The sequence below is a fragment of the Pyxicephalus adspersus genome, chromosome 2 (genome assembly GCF_032062135.1).
Source record: "Pyxicephalus adspersus chromosome 2, UCB_Pads_2.0, whole genome shotgun sequence".
Lineage (NCBI taxonomy): Eukaryota > Metazoa > Chordata > Amphibia > Anura > Pyxicephalidae > Pyxicephalus > Pyxicephalus adspersus.
The window spans coordinates 30,420,613-30,445,869 of NC_092859.1; the positions used below are offsets into that span (position 1 = coordinate 30,420,613).

Here is a 25,257-nt window from a genome sequence, read left to right on the forward strand (position 1 = left end):
GTCATTTCCCTATGCTGAACAAATCAACGGTGTTGTGAAATATCCTGCACTCAATTCTTGTACAATTTGAAGTTTTATCAATAGATAGAATAAATAAATTTTAGATAATGGATAGTTAGATATAAAAGATAGATAGATAGATAGATAGATAGATAGATAGATAGATAGATAGATGGGATGGATGGATGGATGGGATGGATGGATGGATGGATGGGATGGATGGATGGGATGGATGGATGGGATGGATGGATGGATGGATGGATGGATGGGATGGATGGAGGATGGGATGGATGGATGGATGGGATGGATGGATAGATAGATAGACAGAGAGATGAAAAGAATGAATGCATGAATACATAAATAAATGTATAAATAGATGTTAAATAGTTGGAATGAATACATAGATGATAGAAATGGGTTGATAAGGATAGCTAAATAAATAGTTATATAAATATGAGATGAATTGATGGGAATGTATGTGAAGAATAAAGGTTGGGCCAGCAGAACTATCATACCAAAGCAGAATAATTGTCATAATGTTATTGTTGGCTGCCCCTCCCCCTCAGTGCCCCCTGTGCCCGGGCAGTGTGTTCGGTGCCCGTTGCTGGCATGCTGTGTGTGTGTGGGGGGGGGGGGGTTGTAAAGTTCAGACTGCAGTGACGCGGCGGTGTGGGGGTGGCGCTGGTCTCTGTATGAATAAGCAGAATAGCGGTGAGTGGTCCAGCAGCGGGAGGAGGGGTGCCCGGGCAGGTGGAGGGGCCTGAGGAGATGGGGAGGTTGGTGCATGCCATGATGCTGCATAGCTGTGTGTGATCCTGGTACCCATCCAGCTGCCTCCCACCCCATCCCTGCTCATCCCCCTTCCTCTGTCTCCCCTCCCCACCCATCTGGCCCTCCAGTCTCACTCCCAGCACAAGGGACTATGGCTGCTGAGGAGATACCGCAGACTGTGGAGGATTACAAGGCTGAGATTGAGAGGCTGACCAAGGAGCTGAGTGAGACCACCCAGGAGAAGATCCAGGCTGCAGAATATGGGCTGGTGGTGCTGGAAGAGAAGCTCTCCTTGAAGCAGCAATATGATGAATTGGAGGCAGAGTATGACACATTGAAGCAGGAGCTGGAACAACTCAAGGAGGTCAGTGTCAGGGGATGGGGTGATGGCAATGGGCTCTTCAGTTTGTAGAGATGGTACAAGGAGTGGGTGCTGGTAATGGGGACTTCCATGGAAAATACTTCAAGGATGCAGGGCATAGCTTCTTCTTCACTAGTCAGATCCATGTAGAGGAGCATTGCTATCTCTACCTGGGGGCAGAAACCTTTAAAGGACCACTACTACCTCCACGTTAGGGGCAGGACCCTGTAGAGCACCTCTACTACCTCCACCTCAGGGACAGAACCCTGTAGAGACCCTGTAGAGGACCACTACTACCTCCACATTAGGGGCAGGACCCTGTATATGAGCACTACTACCTCCACCTTAGGGGCAGAAACCTTTGGAGGACCACTACCTCCACCTTGAGCGTAGAGCCATGTAGAAGAAAGCTACTACTTTTAAACTTGGGGTTAGTACCCTGTAAAGGACCACTACTACCTCCACCTTAGGGGCTGGACCCTGTAGATGAGCACTACTGTCTCCAACTTAGGGGTACAACCCTGGAGAGTACCACTACTACCTCTACCTTGGGGGCAGAACCTTGTAGAAGAAGACTGTTACCTTCATCTTGGGGGCAGAAACTTTTAGAGGACCACTACTACCTCTGCCTTGGGACCAGGACCCTGTGAAAGGTTGCTACTGTCTCTGATTCGGATACACCCATGAAGAAGACAACTGTCATCTCCTCCATTAGCGGTGCCTTTTTGGGGGTGAACGTCTTTAGATGACGGACCACGGCAAAATATTTATGGGGCACACTCATTTAATGGGGTCTTCTGTAGTGCAGATTACTACAGTGGACATAACTTAGAAGAGCACTTGTACTATGTTCTCCTGGGGGTTCCACAACTTTCACCAGGGATGATATCCCTATCAAATACATTACCATCTTCTCCCTGAAGCTTCTGTAGGCACAAACTTCTTTAGAAGACCTAGGCAGACCCAAACAACTCTGCCTTTGGTTCTTTACCACCAACACAACTTTTTAAGCACTTTGGCTTCCCATCCTACAGTTACTACTGCTTTGAAGGCCCGATGCAAATTTTTCTAGCAGCTAACATCTGTTGGGGACCATTTTCCAGGAGTCTAGTAGTGGTGTTCCTGGAAGGGGACCCCTCTGTTGAACAGTAATATTTTTTCTTCTTTACTTCTAGTGGTTATTTTACTCCTTCCGGACCAGTGTAGTGGCTCTCTTGTCCTCCCTGACCCTAATGGTGGTTCTTCTGAAACCAGATCCCTATCTTTGCAGGTTAAGGGAGATCTCTGCTTCTTCTTGTTACCTTATCTTATTTGTTTGTAGTTTCAGGCTAGAAACAAAAGTATTTTTCCAAGTCAAGGAACTGTAAGTCTCTGCATAGCATCCTTCCAAGTTCTTCAGCAAGTGTAAGGCTGGATGCACTTTACATAATACTTTACATATTACAATTATGTATTACATACATAATCGGATGTAGACATGTTTTAGATATCAGGGCTGCACAGACTGAGGCCCTGTACAGACCGTGTTCTTGTCACAAAAGGAGTGTCTAGGTCCCATTATTCTGCAGGTGTATAAAGTGCTGGTCTGACATCACTCCATTGTTATGCTTTGGTAGCTGGACTCTGCCCTGTCAGACAATCGATGAGCCAGATCTGGCAACAATAACAGACCCCTCCCTACCAATCACCCACATACATATGTATTAACACCAATTATCTCCAGTTGTCCCGTGAAGGGGACAAATCTATTATCTATCAATAGTGAAATGTGTTTTGTGCTATTAAGTGCATGCAGTAGCTGCTATGCCTTTTTTGCTTCATTTTCTACTCCAATGATAACATTTTATGATATTGAAGTCTTGTAACTTCTGGTTTGATGAAGTTATTCCCATCTTATCATATAATGTGCTTTGCAAGCTTACCTTTTTGAATGATTGAAATGACCTTGTAGATGCTTTTTTATTTTAGAATTTGGTTCAATGTTTGGGGATACATCAAAAACAGTTATAGTATTTATTGTTCCTATACCTTATTAGTGATCTGTCTTTTAAAATATTCTATCCTATAAGTAATTCTCTACGATCCTATGTATCTCTCCATCTATCTGTCTGTCCCTGACACTTGTGTGTTTTAAAATGTAATTTCATATAGCAGCCGGCTGGCAGGGGATGGGATTATCTGCCACTTCCTGTAGTGTGACAGAATGTGCATGACATTATTCCATGGCACCAGCCAGTAACAAAGACCAGTGCTGAAGCTTAGGCGGAAGAATCTGTAGGCCTGGCTTGTCTGCTATTTGCACCGTCAGCTCCTGCAGTATGAGAATACACATGCTTCCATGCATATCTCTCCTTTCAGCCTCCAGATTGCAGGTTGGCTTCCTTAGATAATTCTTGCTAAATCATTACTGAGCATAACTAGGGTTTAATATTGACACTTACACCAAGGGGTGGTAAAGATGTCATATGGTTTATTATATTTGTAGTTTTGATTTGTAAGTTCCAGTGAAGATTTTTTTTATTGTATATCTATTTTCTAGGCACAGAAAACAGTGTTTATTGGTTATCTTGTGGCTTTATGTTTGTGCAGGCTCTCCAATTATCTTTTGCTAAGTAGGACATGGTCAGAAGTTAGTTGGTGCTTCTTGGAAGTTCTTCTGAGGGTGATGGGTCTTTGTGGACATTTGGCCGACAGCTATTGATACCTGAAGACAGTATGGGTAAAAACCTGTCCATGGACAATAAGCTAGGAACATTTGACTTAGTGTACAACAAATACAACATAAGCCCCACCATGCATTGAAACATTCCTGACATGTCACAAGGTACCATAAAAGTATAATGTCCAAAAACTCTACTTGTATCAATATAAAACCTTAATAGAACTCCAATCAAGTAACTTGGCCTAGGCTGAGATGATGTATTAGGTCTGCTGCAGGCTGGAGAAAGCAGAGTCACCTCCCCCCCAGGGATCAAAACTCAAACATGGTAACTTTGTAGAATAGTGAAGGTCTGCACCAGGAGCTGATCTGTTTCAGACATTTGTGAACAGAACTAAGAACTATACAGATGATAATATTTTCATGATTGTGTCATTTCTGAGCCAGCATCCCAGTACAGAAAGCAGACTGTGACCCTGGATGGTCAATAAAGATGGCTCCATGCTCCTGGAAAGAAAAGCAGATCAAGCAATTGTCAGGGAGAGGAATGTGATCTCTGTAAATGGTAATATATACCGTGAAGTATATACACAACTGCATGAAAATTATTCTAATAGGTCTCCAATATGAAATAAAAAAGGTGATGAATGACAGTGAGTAAATCTGATTTATTTAGCCGGTAATCTGCTGGATCCAGCTGCCTAATGCATTTTGCAGAGTGGATTATTCATGGATTTGCCAGCATTAAATGGGCCGGTATGATTTTGCCAATTCATCTCTGTCTCTGCTATCAGACAAAGTTATTGAGCTGAGAAATGTGAGTCACTGAGCTCTCCTCTCTGTAAGTAAGTGGAGAATGTATTTCCTGTATGGAGGACCTCCTTAGGTACAAGTACAGGTTGGTGACTATTCCTTTGTTTTATCTCTGTTTATGGATTGACAATCTTTTGCATTATATATTATATAAAAACTCTTGCAGCTGTTTGTGTTTTGGAAAGAGTAGGGAATAGTTAAAGGCTATAAAAAACTTAACAATGACCTTCTGCTCTTTGGTCAATTTTATTTTTATCAATATAACAGTAGCTGAATAAGTGTATTTGTATATATACACCAGGGCAATAAAAATATTTTTGGAAAGCGTAGGGAATAGTTAAAGGGTATAGATTGTAGAGGAGAGAGTCGGGTTAGTGGAATACCAGAGAGAAGGATGTTACAGTAGTCCAGACGGGAGATGATAAGAGCGTGTAAGGAGTTTGGTGGTCTCAGGGGACAGGTAGGGGCGGATTTTGGAGATGTTGTGTAGGTGAAAATGACAGGACTTGGAAATGTTCTGAATATGGGGGGTAAATGAGAGGAAAGTAAATTAGAATTAATTGAAAGGAAGGCTGAAAAAAATGTTAACTTTTTTTTTTAATTGTTATTTATTTTAGTTATATAACTTACATATTGTTTTCTTTCAGTTGTAACTGGCTCACTATAATGTCCTATAGTAGTCCGGCTTTGAGCTGTTTTGTTTCCCAGGAAAAATAGTGTCACTGGAGCTAATACTGGAGGGGATTTGGCTTGGGCAGCGGGTAAACGGCTTGGTGACCTCAGTCCATAAGATCAATAAGAGGTCATTTGTATTGTGTCTGTGATCCCAGATAATCAGTGTCCCCAGGCTCAACCCCACAACAGAGATTACAACGGTCAGAACCCCTTTTGGGCATTAGGTGCCATTCAGATTAGAACCAGTACACTGTAATTGTATTTTCTGTACGAAAGGGGTTCATTCCAACCAGATATCATTTCTCAATATTGGGTAGGTGCCAGTGGACTAAATAAAATACAGATATATCTTATGCTAGGTATAAACTATGCAATTTTCTCTCAGTTTTATCCGTGGCTGAATGAGTGCATTTGTGTCGATACACCAGGGCAATAAAAACAATGACAATTATCATCCAACATATGACTGATAGTGAGCATTATGTTATTTTTCTTTATCATACATTGGCATGTGTCCCAATTAAGGTTAAAGAATCTATGGACTTTGTATTTCCTCTGGGTCAGTCACTTAAATTATTAAACTCGGGGACAACATGACAGCCAGACAAGTAGACATTGAAGTAAGTTAGGACAAACTGTAAATTTCTAACTGGAAAGTTTTTATGTTATACTTTCTCTAACCTCCTGTAGAAACATTCTACTCTCTTCTAACTTCCTATTGCACTTCCAGGCCAGAAGATTAAGGAAAACCTCCCTTAAGGAATGCAGACAGAAAAAACAGAGATTTACCTCTTCCCCATTTTTTTTAAAACAAAAACTAAAAAAGAATAAAAATGTTGCATATTTAAAAGTGTGTACCATTTTTGATGGATCAGGGAAAGGATTAATCTGCCAAGATCTATTGTTGTTTGTGCCCTCCTTATAGGTATGTAGCTTTTGTAGGGGCAGCTTTCTTGTTGAAAACTTGTCCCAGGGACAATTTATAGGTGGACACCTGTTCCAGAGACAGTTTAAAGGGGACACCTGTTTGAGGAACAGCTTATAGTTTATTTCTGCTCGCTTATGGGAGATGGCCTTTTATTTCCTGTTGTGTATATCAACACTCAAGAAGCGCGAAATAATCACTCCTGAATAGGTTTGTGTCCCTCTTTATAGGTATCCCATTTGCAAGATAAATCTTTAACGCCTGTTTTGGTGGCAGCTGTAAAATGTAGGATTTCTCACCATTTTGTGTTCCTGGAGAGCTAATACCGCTTACTCATTAAAGCAGATCTAAACCCACAATCCTCACATGTTACCATTCTATCGCAAGCACTGCCATCTTCTTCTTTCTTCTTTTCCTTTTGGCCATCTTGATGGGCTCTACAAACGAGATGAAGTGACTTATTTGCGGGCAAGGGGAAGTTCATTCTTTCCTGGCATGCGCAGGGGAAGCTGGGATTGTCGGATATCTTGGCATCTAGTATTACTAGCAGAAAACCAGCACTATGCCAGCCCTTTGGTGCCTACTTTGCCAAGTACATGTCGTGACAACATGGTGCCTGTGCAGGCTTCTCTGGGACAGGGCCCTTTCCTACAGCCAGGCCTTAGCAGTGTGGGATCCACAGAATATAATTGCAGCAGATGCCTTCGGAGACAATAGCCTGTCCAGTAAGAAGACTTTCGATCACAATACTGCTGCACTGTGAGTAAGTGTTCTATCATCCAACCCAGTTACATGGGAACAGAGAGACAAGTGTAGTAATAAAGATGCCAGATTCTTGTTTTTTTTGATTGGATGACTCATTCTGTATATCACCAAGTTGCTCCATTGCCATATTTTGCAGAGCCTAACATTTCTTAGTGTGGCTAGTTTGTGTGTTTGTTCACTATACTTTTTTGCTTTGTATATTACCTGCTCCCTCAGGCTATAAACCCATTTTATAACGTTCAAAAAATCTGAATTAGGGATTAAGTTTACGACAAGGAGAATGGATACTGCTCCTGACTTATAAAACCTTCATTAGTAACTAGTACAATATTGTGTTCTGCGGATTTGGGACACCTGAACACTTTCATTTCAATTTTCCCGCATTTCCCAATAAATGTTAGAGATCTATTGAGGATGTGTTTACAATGTTACATATTATCTTGTCTCTAGATCTTACGTTTTTCTCCTCCTCCCTCCCCTTTTTATTCAAAGATTTAAATTTTTTTTTTAAAATAGGAAAAATAATGTCAAAAGGGTTACTTGGGAATAGATTTCAGAGAATGTAGTCTTGGTCTTGCAGAGTCAGCAGTATGGGTTATGTGCATTCTGAGTGTCCATCATTATAGTATGATCAGATTATCTGTGTTGAACTGATGGGTCTGAGTGGATTATGGGGTATGGCATATTGTGTTGCTCCTCTGAAACATTTTGTTTTGTGTCTGTGAGCATGAAAAGCATTGGTTATAAGTTCAGGCTTGTGCCGATGTGTTCTTCTTGCAATTCCTGGCCTGTAAGAAACCATTTAAAATGATTAAGGAGAAACATGACAGTTAATGGTGCCAATGGCTGTTCTTCACCCGATTCAATACGTATATCGCTGTTGTGCATTTTGGTTTCAAACAAAAGTAATGTGACCCTGAAAAAGTGATGACGAGAATGATCACACATATACCTGAATCTGCAGACAGATTGGTCATACCAAAGGTTAATAATGTATGTCTCTCCTGTATACTGGAATGAAGAAATGATAATCAGCAATGCAGAGCACAGTAATTTAATGCCAGCATAAAATATTCATGCTGGACTTCATCTGTATGTCTTCATTACAAGGTATGGCCATCATAATGACATTTCAAAAATCCTTCTTCCATAAGCAGGAAAAAAAAAAGAAAAACAAAAGGGGTACAATTTCACCTATGTCTAAAATAAACCACTTACTCAATTATTGGAGATGCAGAGCATTTAGTACAAAGTGCTTTTGACAACAATTACTGCATTATACGCATTGCACAGAACATGAATTGGTGTAGTTGTAGCAAGCTTTGAATGACTAATGTGTTCACTGGAAATAATGAGATCCACAGTAGTCTGGTTCTCTAGATAAGGAGTAGTTTAAAGCAGACCTGGCATCAAATACAGATTTTGAAAGACATGCAAGCTAAGTAATGTGTCACAGTACTACTTCCAGGTATCACAGCAGGATCCAGCAGATTACTGTCAAAGTGAATCAAACTCCCTCATTGCTGTCTTGTTCATTTATAATGGGTCTAGTATCAGATATTTCATATTAAGTTTATGAGTACAAGCGAAAGCTAGTAATGTGTCAGTTTAACACATCCAGGTACTTAATAATTCTCACAGATATCACAGTGCTCCCAATTACTGTGGGCCTGATTTATTAACACTCTCCAAGACAGGAGAAGATAGACTATCATGGGAGAACTTAAGTGATCCAGTAAACCTGGAATAGATCTGGCGCAGGATTGAAAAAAATTTACTGTTAAATAGCAAATGATTTTAAAGAAATCCATTCCAGGTTTGTTGGATCACACACCATTACCTGGCCATTGTACCACCATTATATTAATATATGATAATGTTTTGATTAAATACTTAACTTTCCTCCAGAAGCTGCTGCACCAGGCTCTTTCCAATGCAGCTTCCATGACCAAATGAAAGGCCATTGGTCTTGTGATCTTAGGTGAAAAAGGGGGAGGATTAATATTATAGTTGTGTTCATGATTGGGAAGCTCTGCTTTGAGGATGTATTTGTCTTGGAATTACCTTTACCTGTGAAACAGTTGGTTCAAATTATATTATGTAATATTTATTGCCTAAGCAGGGAGTTACAATATAGTGACACTGAGTATCCGTCACTTAACAAAGGGTGTAACTGCCAACTGGATGAGATGAGTCTAGGATTATATAGCAATAGACTGAAGTTTCTGACAAATCATATTTGTGCTAGGTTTAAAAAGTCCAGGGCTCTTGTCACGTTCTCAGAAGACCTTGAAAGAAATCCATTATAGGTTTGTTGGATCACCTACCATTACCTGTTTTACAACCATTATACTAATATATGTTATATGTATAAATATATATATATATATATATATATATTTGAAATGTCCAATTAGAGCTCTTGTTCACTATATGAGATGGACTATTTATATGATATAACAAATGATATGATAAACATGATAAAGTTTAGATTTTCTCAATGACCCATTAGTTTAGCTGACATGGTCCCGACATTTGGTCACATTAATGGCACCAAGAGAAATAAAGAGCAGAATTCTTTTAGGAAAAACAAACATTTGCCTGTTACTGGTAGCTATTTCAAAATTATCAGAATTCATAATTCTGGGTGCTATAGGTCCATTTTAATGGTTGGAGAAAAAGTGGCATGCTGGTGGATTATTTTGTAGACACCACAATTAAGTTGAAGTGTACTGGTACCATGAAAACTTTATTTTATTTCTTCACATAAAATGATGAAGTATCTGTCATATAGAGGCATGTTTAGTAATATTTCTCCTAAATGCATGTGCTTATTTGTAGGCTCAAACTCCACATGCAATTTTCAGCAATGTACTCTACAGTGGTACTTCGGTATAAGTCCACTTTGGAATAAGTCCAACTTGGTATAAGTCCTGTTTGGACACAAAAAAGTTTGCTTGGTATACAACCTTTGTGCTGGAACTTGTATGGGTCAAAATGAGTCATAACACCGCGTGCTACCCTTATTTACCTCTCTCGAGACGAAGCCACGACTGCCCACGAGTGTCAGTACGCCAGTTGCTACCATTCAGTAAAGAACCGGCACTATAACTCTCTGTGAATTACATAACATCTCCTCCTCCTCCCTTCTCAGCACCATCCTAGTAGGCACCCAACTCTTCTCAGCAAGGTATAGTGAGGTTAAGTTTTCATTTATTTCATCTAATTGCTTTTGTATTTATGTACTTTAGTATTAAGCAGTGTTTAAATTATTTTATACAGCCCCATCAATGTATAATAATCCAATAAGAATTGGATTTTTTTTCCTGGGAATGGATTAAACATTTTCCTTGTATTTCTTATGGGAAAAATTTGTTTGGTATAAGTCCTGTTGGGTAAAAGTCCAAGGATCTGGAACGGATTAAAGACTTATACCAAGGTACCACTGTATTTATAGAATCTAATATATACAAATATTTAAGCAATAGGAAATGTCCAAGATCATATGCAATTGAAACATTTAGGTTTTCGCAGTGGGCCTGATTTATTAACGCTCTCCAAGGCTGAAGAAAGTACACTTGCATCAGTGAAGCTAAATGATCCAGAAAACCTGGAATAATTTTGGTCCAGGATTCCTTGATTTCATGGCATGCAATCAGCAAAAAGCAAATTACCTTGAAGAAATCCATTTCAGGTTTGCTGGATCACCCAGCATCACTGATGAAAGTGTGTCATCTCCAGCCTTGGAGAGCTTTAATAAATCAGGCCCAGTGTGCATTTGAAAAGAGCTGTCACATAATTTCCTGGCTGACAGACATGAAATCCAGCATCATCTAGCCCTTTTCCTTGCCAGCCTTACTGACCAGGGACTGTCATTTCTTTATTAGATTTGAGTTTTTTCAGTCATAGAGGCTCAGATGCCCAGGATCACATAAAGGGTTTACCTACATCCTCCAGTTTTAGGGAAGCAGGCTATGTAATAAAAACAGAAGATGTTGCATGTAATATTTTATTTGCATGTTAATTAGAAAGAGGAAACCAGAAAATTCAATATATAAAAAGAATAAACATCATCTTTAATGTAATTATAAAAGCCGTTTTCAAATTTTAAATCTGCAGCTTTATTAAAATAATACTTGGTTGACATTGTTGCATCACTCTCTCCATTCTGTGCTTATGCAGTATTGCAATGTCACACTGTCAAATGTCATTCAGATAGGATATGAATTACTTTATACAGTGTAATTGGGCTGTTAAATTTTGTCTTACTTGGCCCGTTATGTCTTAACACAGCATGGTGGCTCAGAGGTTAGGCTTTTGCAGGGCTTGGTTCAAACTTTGGCCAGGACACTATATGAATGAAGTTTTCAGGTCCTTCCTCTGTTTGCATGGGTTTCCTCTAGGTACTCCGGTTTCCTCCCACATTTCATAAACATGCAGTTAGGTTAATTGGCTTCCCCCAAAATTAAACTTGAAGTGTGGTAATGGCATAGGACTATGGTAGGGACATTAGATTGTGAGCCCCTAGCTAGTGACATGACTATGGACTTGGCCAGTGCTATATTAATACTTGTTAATATTAATAACTTAGGTTATCTACAAAAGTGTTTTTCATATTTATAACAGGCACATGCAAAATAATTCCATAAAATATACACATTGAAAAATGGGGTTACCTAAACATTATAATTTGTAAGCTTTATTTGTTTTCTGTTGTCTAACATTTAACTCTTTAGACCTTTTTAGAAGTAATGTGTTAATACCCTTATACTATGGAACCAAATTTCTGCAAAACATTTTATGAACCTTAAAAATAAACACTAATACGGTTTTGGATTTAAGAATACATGCAGTTAAGTTATTTGGTTTCCCCCAAAAAATGTCCTTAGACTGTATAATTAACATGACATTAGATTGTGAGCCCCTTTGAGGGACAGACATAACTATGAACTTTCTAAAGTGCTACATAATATGTCGGCGCTATATAAATAATAATAATATTAGCTATAGATGACTTGAACTGTTGAGTAAATTTATTATGTTTTGTTCTCAAGGACATGCTGTTTTTAGCTGGCTATAATTATAGAGGGGACTACCATATTGTATATGTTTATAGATATTGTAATGTATGGTATAGGAGAGGATTGTGATTGACAGGAGCATGTGTGCTTGGCATTTGAGTAATACACAGAACTCCTATTTGTGTATGGCAAGAGAAACCTCTTCAGGTCTCTAACTTTCAAAATAGAGGGCTGTGACAGGGAAAGAATAAATATTTACCATTAAAGGGAAAAATAAAGGAAGACTATCAGCTGAAGACTTTAAATAGAGACTGAAGATAGCTGAGCTCATGTCTGGGTTATTAAAGCTATCCAAGGCTGGAGAGGATACACTTTCATTAGTGAAGCTGAGTGATCCAGCAAACCTGGAATGGATCTGGTCCAAGATTAAAAACATTTGTTAACAATTATCAAATTATTTCTAAGAAATCTATTCCAGGTTTGCTGGATCACCCACGTTCACCCTTGAAATTGTATCCTCTCCAGTCTTGGATAGCTTTAATAAAGACCATTGTCTTGAAGATTATGTCCTACCTGGGGAAAGCTTTCTCTTGGAGATCTTCTGATCAAGTTTTCCATAGCTTTGATTTTTGTATTCATGTCCTTGTTTTTTTAATACACAGATTTTGTGTATTAAGCTACTCGTGCATATTTGAACTTGTGGTTCTTGAACTTACTTGTCAGGTTTAAGACTTGTCGTCTGGGATTTAGCAGAGAGATTACCCATGGACTTTCTTTATAGAATAAAAGTTATAATGGGAGTCTTTCTGCTCCTTTGGACCCATTGTATGTTTATTGGCCAAAGATGCATGACCCTAATTCCTTTTGAAAAACAGGTTTTTGTTCAAAATGTTTTCTTCTTCACTCACCCACACACCTCTATCTGCATTATGACAGTTCTTCAGCGTCCATTGGACTGCATTTTCTTCTATTTTGGGATACTCAGAGAAACACTTAATGACCACAACATGAAAAATGTATGAATATTATATTACTAGTTTTTTTGTATTCCTTACTAGAACCACAACAACATATAAATCAGTCCAAAATTACATGTGCAATTTTATGTCTTTAACTAAGATTTGCAAATTAGTATGTACTTTTTATATTTGTAACTTAGAAAATCAGTCAAATCCTCATTTGTTAATATTTATTTGATATGGAGCATTCGCTGCAGTGAATATAGGCAGAAAGTAGCCACAAAGAGGGTGTAAAAAGTAATGAGCACTATGGTTAAAAAATTTATTTTTATATAGTGCTTCAGCAAACTAAATGTCATCCAGGTAATGTTTATACCCCATTTAAAGTACAGTGCTGCATAATATATAAATACTGTTTATTATTATTAGTAATAATAATAATATACATACATTATAATACTCGAAAAACATTATTGGTAAAACCACGTTTTTTTTTTTTCAGATATTATTTCATAGTGGCTTTTTAAAATATAAATGCAACAATTTAGAAGCTTGGTCAAAAGTTTAGTGTAATATAAAATGTTTAGTATGTAAATAGTACATCATCAATACACAATAAAGGTCAAAGGGACAAAAAAGGACAGTTCCTTTGTTATGTACTGATTTTAATTGCATTTGTCACCTCTGACATAGGAGACTGCTTTCCTTCAGGCCCCGATCCAAGATTTATGGGCATCCCTGTAGGCAGTAAGTCCTGGCTTCTTGTCTTCAAAAAATTTGTCTACTCCCCAATAAGATTCCAAAGGCCTATTTATTATCTGTATATCAGCACATTTTACAACAGCTATTGCTAGTTGTGTGTCAGGGAGAAAATAGTGTTTATTGCATCTCCCTGTTCTATTTAAAAGTTTACCCAGGCCTGTCATGATAAGGTCATGGCAAAAAAACTAAAAATGATCTCTTCCTAACCTGTCTAAAGGTGCGTACACACTTCCAATTTTTATCGTTCAAAACGAACGACGAACGATCGATTGGGCAAAAATCGTTCGTTAAAAAAGTAACCAAAGACGCCGACAAACGAGGAAAGTCGTTGGAAACGAACGACCGGCGGATCGGATTGGACGACGATCGTTGAACATCTATCGTGTGTACGGTCGTTCAGTGATCGTCCATGGTCTGAGCATGCGCGATGAACGAACGTTCGTTCACTTTCCTGTCGTGCACATAGTTCCTCTATCGCTCAAACGATCGTATCTATTGTGTGTACAATATCTACGAACGATCGTGTCGTTATCTCTATGTGCAGGATCGGTGCTATACGATCGTTCGTAGATATCGTGCAGGATCGTTCGTCGTTCGTTTTCCAACGATAATAATTGGAAGTGTGTACGTAGCTTTAGGCTACATACACGTCAGATGATTCCGGTCTGATTGTCACTTCAGGGCTGGTATCAGACAAGAATTGGACATGTGTACAGTGGTCCTCAGACGAATGACTGCAATACAAGTGAAGGGGAGAAAGCGCACACGGGTGCCGCTCACTAATTCTCCCCTCTCCCTTTCCATAGAACAGAACGGCTCTCGTTCATGCATCTTTCAGGCTTTTGTTCTTGGAAAGGATCATGAAAGATCTGTTCCAATGACAAAAGTCTCACACAGTCTAAGTGTTCTTTTTCATTGCAGCTCATGCTATGATTTTTTTATACTTCACAGGTATTGGCCAATAAGCAGTGCCAAAATTATCCCCCCTCCCACTGTCTTTCCCTTTGACCCCCACAATTGTTTCTAGTATGGGTTCCTTGAGACCTGAAAATTATTTTTAAGTGTCCCTAAGGGATAAAGTAGAACTAAACTAAAAAAAAATTTACTTAGGTAGATGCCTTGATCCATTTGGAAGTTTCCTGAATTGGGTCCCACACCATCCTGGCGCAGGTTTCCTGAATTTAAATTTTCCACGTGGAGGAAACCATCTTCCTTCCTTTTCTTCCTGCTTCTGCTTACGTCAGTCGATCTCACACTACGCAAGCATGAGATCAGGTAACGTAGCCTCCACTAAATGGAAAAAAAGAGTGCCAATCTTACTGCATTTCCCCTGTTGAAGAAAAAGCTCCCTCTGCTCATGCCAGATTTCAGCCAGAGGCCTCCTGGGATGTGTGACGTGGGTATCCCAGGAGGCTCCGCCATCCCATGCTGTCTTTATTGCCATGGCGATAAAGACAGAAGGAAAAGGTCTTCACCCTTTTTTTTAAACTTTGTAAGTATTTATATTAAGATATTAAAATACACACCAAAAATTCATGTGTAAAAAGTTTGAATAAACAAATATTTTATCAAGTTAGGAAAAAATTTCAGCAAGAAAATGTTTGTCCCAGAAAGATCCCCCTTGACAATAAATATAAATAGTAATAATAGCTGAATGACCTAATCCAACCCTGAAGTCCTGAGGTTGGATGGATCAACCTATTTATTCACCTGTTCAACAGGTAAACTGACTTTTTATAAAACTAGTCCTTCACATGTGTGACCTTGCTGTATGTATTTTTCCTATATATTTTTTTTTTTACTTTTTAAACTTTGAATATTTCTATGCTCCAGAAAAAAAAATACAAATATAATTTTTTTGTACACATTTTGTATACGTTGTAAAAGTATTTTTTTTTTTCAGTTTAAATCCCTAACCTCCCCCCTAAAAAATGTGGGATGATTTAAACAGAAATTGCAAAATTATACACTAAAAGTAAAAAAAAAATGCTAATTATTTATATTAGGATATTAAATGAAACTTTTAACTTTAAATACACACCAAAATTCATGTCTAAAAAGTATTATATTTTATCAAGTTAGGAAAAAACCCATTTAGCAAGATAATTTTTTCCCCAGAATGAATCCCCTTGACAATAAACATAGAAAAAATAGTTGAATGACCTAATCCAACCCTGATGTTGGATGGATTTATTTATTCACCTGTTCAACAGGTAAATTGACTTTTTGTAAAGTGAGTCCTTCACTTGTGTGACCTTGCAGTATGTGTTTTTCCTATATATGTTGTTTTTTTTTTTTTTTTTTACATAAACTTGGGTTGGAAGATATCCATGTTGGAGCAAAACAAAAAAATAAATATATATATATATATATATATATATAATACTATTAATAATAAAAAAATATATCATTAAGTATAATGTAAGATGTGTAAAATGCCTATATATAGTCCCAATTAGATGGTATTTGCTTTAAAATTCCTAATCCAGTGCTGGCATTTATGATCCCTGCTACAATAGGATTGATAAAGGTGTTTTGTACATTTTGGTGTAAATCACACCAGTGGGGGTATAGGAAGACCTCCTATGCTGATAAGGTCATCAAAGAACACAATAAAGCTACAACCTAGAGCAAAACAGTACAGGAATAGTACAAGGACATGTAAATCTTCATCTTCAAACATGTATATCTTCATTTTGCTTTACATTCTGTTTGAAACTCATGACAATTTTGGTATTACCATCAAATAGTCTTTTTGTAATATTCTACGTATTCTTTTCCTAAAAAATCCATATATTAACTGAATAATTTTGCAATAAAATTCTGTCATTTTATCAGATAACATTTTTATTTTGATATTTAAAGATTTTATTATTCTGTTGACCCAAATATCATCTCAGAATCCCAAGTAAAAGCCTATACTTTTCAGGTATTTTATATACATTATATATAGATATACAATATATATATTTTCTTCATTACTGTCTGGGTTGTCTTGCTATAGTCCTTTAGTCAAAAGGGGAGAAGGGTACTCAAATAATTTAATATTTTTAAAAATGTTTGTTCCTTTAAAGATACAATTATAGATTGTAAGCTGTTTAGGGCAGGGTCCTCTCTTCCTCCTGTGTCTGTATCTGTCTGTGATTTGCAAACACTATTTAGTGTACAATGCTGTGTAATATGTTTGCGCCATATAAATCCTTCCTAATAATAATAATAAAATAATAATAATATTAGTAAAGCGGGGATTCTATTGAGAATAAATAGCACTGAATTGCACATCAGGGGCATGTGTGAATGGACACCCTTGTTCTCTGAGAAATTACCATATGAAAACACCACCTTGGCTTCAAAGAACTTCAAAAAGATAACATTCTAAGCATATATATCACCTGTAGGTCATTCAATGGTCAGTGAAAATCTGATTTACAAGTGAAAAGGCTCTTTTCAACTGATACTATCTAAGATTACCTTTTTATGACTTTTAAGAAAGTTGTCTCTTTCTTGCAATACAGAAATACCACCAAAGTAGCAGTGACTTCAAAAAAGTACTTCAATTAGAGTGACTTAAGCTTTTTATGTAGAGGTAACTGCCAAATCAGTCGTCCTTCTCCTCCTAAAACTGATCTTTGGCCATCTTGATTGGCCAGGCCGGGATGATGTAACTCCTGCACAAGCGCAGAGCATTTCATTAATTCCCAGAATGAGTAAAAGAAAACGGGATTGCTGGGTATCCCTGACTACAATCCCAGCTCAGCCAAATTTGCCAGCAGGGCGGCGATCAAGCAGGTATGATCAGTTATTGCAGAAAGAACATCACCTGTTCTTTTATGCAACAAAATCCTGCCTGGTCATCGTTTGTTCAAAGTGTGACTTTAATTGCACTTTAAAGACAAATATACCAGGAAGGGTTTGAGATACAGGAGGGGTAATTATGAGTTTACAGGGAGTGTGGGTATTAAGCTTATAGGAATATTACAGGGAGGGTATGTTAGTGTTACAATAAGGGTTAGGGTTAGAGAAAGGGGTGTAGGGGTTACAAGGAGGGTTTGAGTTCAAGATACAGGGCAGATTACTGTATAGGTTACAGGTAGGTGAAGTAATAAGGTTACTGGAAAGGTTATTGTAAAGATTACAGAAGATGTTAGTAGGCAAGTTTACAGAGGTGGTTAAGGTGGAATTAAACCCTATAATACTCACCTGTCCCTGTTCCGTCGGTGGTTGTTGCCATCTTCTTCCTTCTTGTGATCCTTGGCCATCTTGATTGGCTGGGTCAGTATGACCTAACTCATTCAGTGCTGCAAACACAGGGAAAGCTCAAATTGCTGGGTAACCTGCCAGCTCAGTGATTTTGACGCTTATTGCAGAAGGGACATTGCCTATCACTTTCTGCAAAAAAGCCCTGCTTGATGACACGTTTGTAAGGCAGAACCTTATTGTTAATTTTAGAATTAAAATGAGGATTAATGTTAGATATATACAGGAGGTTGGCATTCTCCCACTGCTTATCATATTAAAGTGTATTCCTAAACAACATTAGTGTTTATGTTTATACCTGAACATTTTAAGGGGTCTAGATGATACAAAAATTGCATATTGCTTTAGAATTCTGCATTGCTGCAGTCACTGATATAATGCACAGCTACCTTGCATTCCATTAGCTTGGCGTATGGCCTGCTAATAAACAGTAACCAGATTCCAGGAAATAACAGTATCTCAGCCCTATATGCTGTATTCCCAATTCCTGGAAGATGTTTCATGAGAAATTATTTATAGAAAAACAACACACTGTGCTACATCATCCGACACTGTATTGATCAGGTAATTCTGAGAAGACTGGACAAGGGAACATTAAACACATTTTACAAATACATTAACAAGTGCATTTGATTCCTGACATAAACAAAAAAAAAGGGACACTACAGCATTTTGGAGAACAGAAGAATGTGAAAAATTCAGTATCCATCTTTGCATTTGTTGCTAGAACTGCTGCAGAGAAATCCCAGTTCTTACTGCAGTTTAGCCACCTCCCGGACCTCTTTCCCATCCATTGTCTTTGATTTGCAGTAGCCATCTTTTGTAGAAGTTTGAGGAAGAGGGCCACCACTAAATGTGAAAAAAATTAGAGAAGACTGCTACTACCAGAAGCCTACAGCACTACAGCAGTCTAGTATGACTTAATGAGAACCTGTCAGTCATTAAAACATTAGAAATCTTCCTAGGCATCAGATCTGTTAGCGTGTTGGGAATCAGGTAACTGTTAAATAGTACATGACTCAGAAATGGTTAGTTACAGGTGTGCCCTATAAACCAGGGTTGGGTTTCATTTGTGCTTCCTTCAAGGCCAGATCTATGTTTGTATTATGGCACAGCAATAAGTCCTAAATTAGGTGATTCAGGTACACCAGGATTGGATATTTCACAGGAACTGGTGTTTACAGAAAATCGGTTTACCAGCTAAACAAAGTGGTGGTGTGGAAATTTTCAACGTTGTTTACAGTGAAAAAATAGTTCAAGCTCAGACATGACACACAGCTGAATGTCCTAAAATCTCTTCAACGCCCCCTCCTACCCCATACAGATCAATATGTACTGCACTTTCACCTGGAGAGAGACAAGCATAATGGGAAATCTAGAGATGTTCTCCCTCTCTCTACTTAAAAAACACAGAATGCATTATAAACAAGGGTCAGTTTCCTGTATTAAATTTTTGCAAAATAACATTTTTTTTCCTGAATAATTCAATATAATGGTAAACTGACAAAATCTGAAAGTAGATTATGACTCTTTTCATTCTTTGTAATCCTTACCTGTCATAAATTAATACCTGGTAATCCTCTTATGAAGGTCCATACCAACACATTGCGGAGAAATATTCTATGACTATCATCATCCAGAAACCAAATCCAGCGCTGGTGTGAGCTGGGTGGGAGAAAATTGTAGACGGGTGGAAGCCCCTGAATTGTGACCCAACTCATCAGTAATTATTAAAAAACAGGTCAGGTCAGGTGGTTGCTGAAAAGTGCCGGGTGGTGCGCCCATCTAAAAGAATCTGGGTAGAACATGGCAGTTATAGTTTATAGATGTGATGGCTGCATTCATCAAGGAGCCCTTTCATCAAAAGGGAAAAAATTGCTGATCTCACGCATGCGTAGTGAGATTGGCAAGTTTTTTTACCAGTCTATGTCTCTGATCTTGCGCCTGTGTCGGGTGATGTTGGAAGAATAACACAGAAGAAGATAGGAGAAGATGATGGTGCCTGGCACTCCCTCTGTGCTGGTCCCAAGACAAATACCTGGATGACCCAGGACCCAATGGAAGAAACCTCCCGAGGGATCGACTGCTCTGCAGGATTGAAGGTAAGAGTGATTTTTTTTGTTTGTTTTGGGTTTACTTCCTCTTTAACAGGCAGGTGATTGTTAGCGTTTACATGAATGGTAAATATGGAGTAACAAAGTTACTAATATCCTTTAATACCATCAAACTTTCTGCATATATGTAATGTATCAGTTGTGAAGATTTTCCAATATTCCTATATTTGGCTAGATTGAGTAAACTGTGAGATATGGCCGGGCAGTATCTTATTTCTGTTTGTCAGTCTGCATACATTTACTCAGTAGTCTGGATTATTTTAAATGTGGTAGTGATAGTTTTTTTATAGATAAACCAAAAATGCCATCTGTAATAAAAAGCTTATGTTGATTTGGAATATTTATCTGCATAAACATGGATGTTATATCCCCTATCAATGCATATAGATATTCAATAACAGAAGGTTCCTACACAAATGATAGCTAGTCACTCAAACAGTTTAATTAAGAAAACAAGGTAAAACATAAAGTACACAGCAATATTGTTTGATCTACAGATATAGGAACTTCAATCAATAATATATACAGTACATGGAAATAAAGTCATTAGTAGTAAACCCCCTATCAGTAATCTATGGTTAGTACAATACAGCAAAACAATATAACAATGATAACATAGACATAAAATAGACATGATATGAATGCATTCAGGAATGTCTTATAGCTACCTGTAAAGATGTAGATGGGTACCCAAGGAGCCTGATTCCCTAAGAACTGCCTGTTATTATCCCAGCTCCCATTGGGTAACATTGGGGACTCTTGGATCGGTTAGTGGGTGTGTTCTGTATGATGACCATCGGTTGACACACACCCCATTAGATTTGCATTGGTTAATGTAAATTGATGGACCTCCCAACTAAATTTGATATGTGAATCTCTAGCTGGAATCTAAGTTTAGGGGTCCACAAAGGTCCAGCTGGGTCATCACCCCAACTCACCTGTTCAGTTATGCATCCATCTTCTGCTGACTCAGGCTTGATGGATTTATTGCCCCTTGAAGGCCCTACTGGTGATCTGTTTGTTATGGAGAATAGGTCTTGTTTCCTGGCATCTGTTTTATCATCTGTTTGTTTATTGCTCCTTGGAAAACCAAACCCTGTATTGGTATTTATTACCTTTTGTTACTTCTGTGAAGTCCTGGAATTGGAGACCCCCCTAGGAGGGCCAGATGGCCAGTTCAAAGAAAAACACAATATTCCTGCACCTATACACATAGATTATATATACATTTAAATCTATCCACATTTATCTATAAATATCCATAAACAATCTTGAGGTGCAACATGTAAATATCTATCATTTTGGAGTCTTGTTAAGTTTGAAATGCTTTTTTAATTAAAGAGTACATTTCTGTACTCTAGAAATGTAATTTTAAGAATTAACCTGTTGCTGCTGACCTCCTATATATATTTATAATAATAATAATAATGCTCCCATTGCCATTGTAACACCCCCCCAATAAAATGGTCTGTTCAAAGTCAATGTTTTTTTCTATAGGGGCATATATACCGTACTTGTCTTTCAGTCTTGCAAGCTGTGTCTGACACACATTGGTGCATGTGGTGTGCAACTACTAACGCAGTATTATTACTGGTATAATTATTAATGTTAAGGTTTCCTTCTATATGGTCTGGATTGATCTATGCATATACCACAGACATCTGGGAGAGTGATCACTGATGACACAGAGACAGATATTTACTGATCAACATCTCAACTTTATTGTTGGTAACAGTGCTTTTATACATGTTCATAGGGTGAATGTCTAATGATTACAAAAAGATATAAATAACACACCCTGATTATCTGCAATAATTTGACAATAACAACTATCATAAACATAAACATTTAATGATATTTTCCATGAAACCCTTGTTCCTCGTCTCCCAGAAATCATGTCAAGATGTCCTGACACATTAATAAAGCACAAACAATATGGCCAAGTACATTCCTTGTCACACAAATACCTAAGATAAAACTTATTTTTTGCAGTCATAAAAAATATATTGTGTATATAGATATTTCTGATACAAAACGGCTGAACAACGGGTATATAACCTTACAATTAGTACTGCTGATATCACAGCTAGAGAAATCATTCACTTGAATGGTGACTTGGTCCTTAGGGAGGAAAGGGCAGAAAGATCCAGGATGTTCAGAACATATTGCAAACTGTGAAAACCTTATAGTGGACAGTGGAATCAAATGAAATAGAAGCCAGTGAATCTTTGCATGATGGAAGGTAAAGCTGAAGTGTAGTGAAAGGGATTAATAAAGCTACAAATAGACACTAGTACATATCTGACTTGGTAACCTTTTATATCAATATATACATCCCACTCTTTTAGAATATTCCATTTCTACTCAGCACCCTTTCATAACATAGTGTAAGCACTCAGCAATTATACATTTTATTCTCCGGAACACTGGGGGATATTTTGACATTTAAATCAATGCTTTTAAAAACCATGACTAGCAGTTTTACTGGATGATGCATTTTGTGGATTCAACAAGTTTACAATATACAGTCATTCCGAAAAAGATTGTAAATTCCATACCTTTTAAACATATTTAAATGGGCGAGAATTGGATCTTCATTCAAATTGTACCTACAGATAAACATGATATACCTTAAAAAAAGTACACATTTGCCTTTTAATGAATAATTCTATTATGTATAGATGGAATGTGGACCATTGGAAATGTAAGAACACTCCTGGCTCCAGTAGCTGGCATTTCTCCCTTTTACTGAAATTACTTTTTTGTAGGTATTTTGCCAAACTTTCCACCAGTGTCTGACATTGAAATTTTGGCGGTATTCTTTATCACTCCTACTTGTAAAATTTCTTTGCTTTTCTGCCATGCAGTGGTTGTTTGAAATCTCCTGCAACCTTACAATGGAATTTAAGTCAGGTCTTTGACTAGGCCAGGCCATAATTCTTCATTTCTAGTTTTTGAGCCATTTTTGATGAATTTGAGTATTTGGATACATAAACAATTTTAGTTTCAGATTGTTATTGTGTTCAAAAGATACATTTCAACTTCTGAGACATCATCTAACATGCTCATCACGCATGCTGTGATTTATTATAGTATTAATATATTTAGTTATTATTTATTATATAGTTGAATTGATGCCTGCAAGCTGCTGAGACCAACATTTTTGAACCAGGGTTCCTTATACCTAGTGCACAAAAGATGATTTCATTTCTGATCTAGTTTATGACCTGAAAATTATTGGATATAAGGAGATTTTAGCAGCCAACCAGTCATAGGTGGCTTTTAGGTTTCTGATCAGATGTCAACAAATCAGATGTTTTTTTAAATGTTTGAAAGTATACAAGTCATATTGTATGTATGAAATGTGTTCAGGAGCTTCCATCTGAACTATGGTTCACCCATTTCTTTCCCCATGATCAGAAGAGAAGAATACTCCATGTGCAGTATTTTTGGACATCTGATCCATTAATTGGTCCTTAAATACAAAAGTGGGAGCAGATATATTTATGTGTACTGGGCCCTACAGAATTCTTTTGATTTTGCTGTGATTATACCACACTATCAGTGGTAAAGAGAAGGTAATCAAGATATTTAGGGTTTAAATTATACAGATTTCACCAGCACACTTCCTAGGGGAGAACATGACAAATCTGCATTTTTGTTACAGTAGGGTAAGATAATGAATACACCAGCAATTGGATGTCATTTGGTAAAATGTTTTCCAATTTCTGCAGCAGCTGTTTAAATAAGGCTATATTGTTTGCCTGTGCAAGTATGTTAAAATTGACAATTTCCAATGGGTGTACTTACTTTTGAACATGGATGTACATATTTTTTCTGCCGAGAAGGGAACACCAGAGGAAACACAAATTCTAATAGATTGCTATGGGACAACATTTCTGACCCTGAATATTTGTGGGGGGTTGGAATCAGACTTTTTTCCTGGACCACAACCAATGTACCAATGCACCACTGAGCAGTAATTACATAATAGTTACAGCAGTAGTTACAGTAAATAAGTTTGGGGCAAAGATGCTACCAATTTACACAAAAACTTAGCAATTCACTTGTCTATCACTCAGTGATGTCCTCTTCCATGGAGATGGAAGGAAGAGTGGAAGGCTTACCTCCATATCCTCCCCAACAATAAAGAATAGCAGTCATTAACAGATCAGAGCTGCTTTAAACTTCACAAAAAGTGAGGCCATGAACTTATTTTAGGCCATGTGTGTCAGAGGGGGTTTATTGCTATGATCTTATATGGATTGGTTCCATTTTACAAGCAGCTCATAAAAGACACAGAATTCCTCTGTTATTACAGTAAGGTCAGTTATTCTTGCAATACTGTTAAATATGAAGAAAGAGCATACATTTTTTCACCCACTGACCCATATAGAGAAATAGTTTTTAATGCGGACCTTTGATGACAAATACAGGCATTTCTGCTACAAAAATCACAATCATTAACAAGGTAAAGCTGAACTTCAGTCTTGCACAGTTGTACAGCCTTTTATTGTTTTTAAACAGGATTTATATAGCACCAACATATTACGCAGTGCTGTTGATTAAATAGGGATTGCAAATGACAGGCATATACAGACAGTGACAAAACCTGCTTTCCTGTACTTTAAATTGATTAGTCTGATATTTCTGTACACTATGAGCTACTCACATTGTGCATTAGAGGCTGCTGCAAGTCAGATTTAGGCTATGAATAATTTCCTGATGAAAAGACATTTAGGGGCATCATGTAGCCCTCTTCTTCCCTAGCCTGATTGTCCCAGACCTATCCCTGACCTGTCCCTTTCATTTAATGGACTTTCAATCGTGGAGGGAAACCATCATATATATACATTATCTATGTGGCCTGCATGCAAATACAGCCTTCCAAGGAATTCACACTCATTTGTCTACCTTGAGAAACCCCCCTCAGGGCTAAGAGCTGAGTTGAGCATTAAAGTGGGGTGCTGTAATGTTTTTAGGAAGCCATGTACAGCATCCTGCTGGCCACTGACACCAGTGATCTTTTTCGCTATCTGTAAAGGGTGGCATTTTTCTTACTGGCTAGTAATGTAATAGACATTCTTCCTAGTCAACATTATTTTAGGGTTCCTACATGTTAAAAAGGTCCAGAAACACTGATCTAACTAAAAGCCCTTTAGGCTTACCTATTAG

The 25,257-nt window shown here is 37.7% G+C and overlaps 1 protein-coding gene across 9 annotated transcripts in view; it reads left to right on the forward strand.

Moving 5' to 3' along the window:
- The first annotated feature begins 724 nt into the window (after positions 1-724).
- BICD1 (BICD cargo adaptor 1) overlaps positions 725-25,257 on the forward strand; it is a 105,648-nt gene continuing 81,115 nt past the window's right edge. For all 9 annotated transcript variants that reach the window (XM_072400232.1, XM_072400233.1, XM_072400237.1 and 6 more), the window contains exon 1: positions 725-1,135. In XM_072400232.1, the coding sequence (XP_072256333.1) occupies positions 923-1,135 (213 nt within the window). In that variant the 5' untranslated portion in view covers positions 725-922. The remainder of the gene's footprint in view (positions 1,136-25,257) is intronic.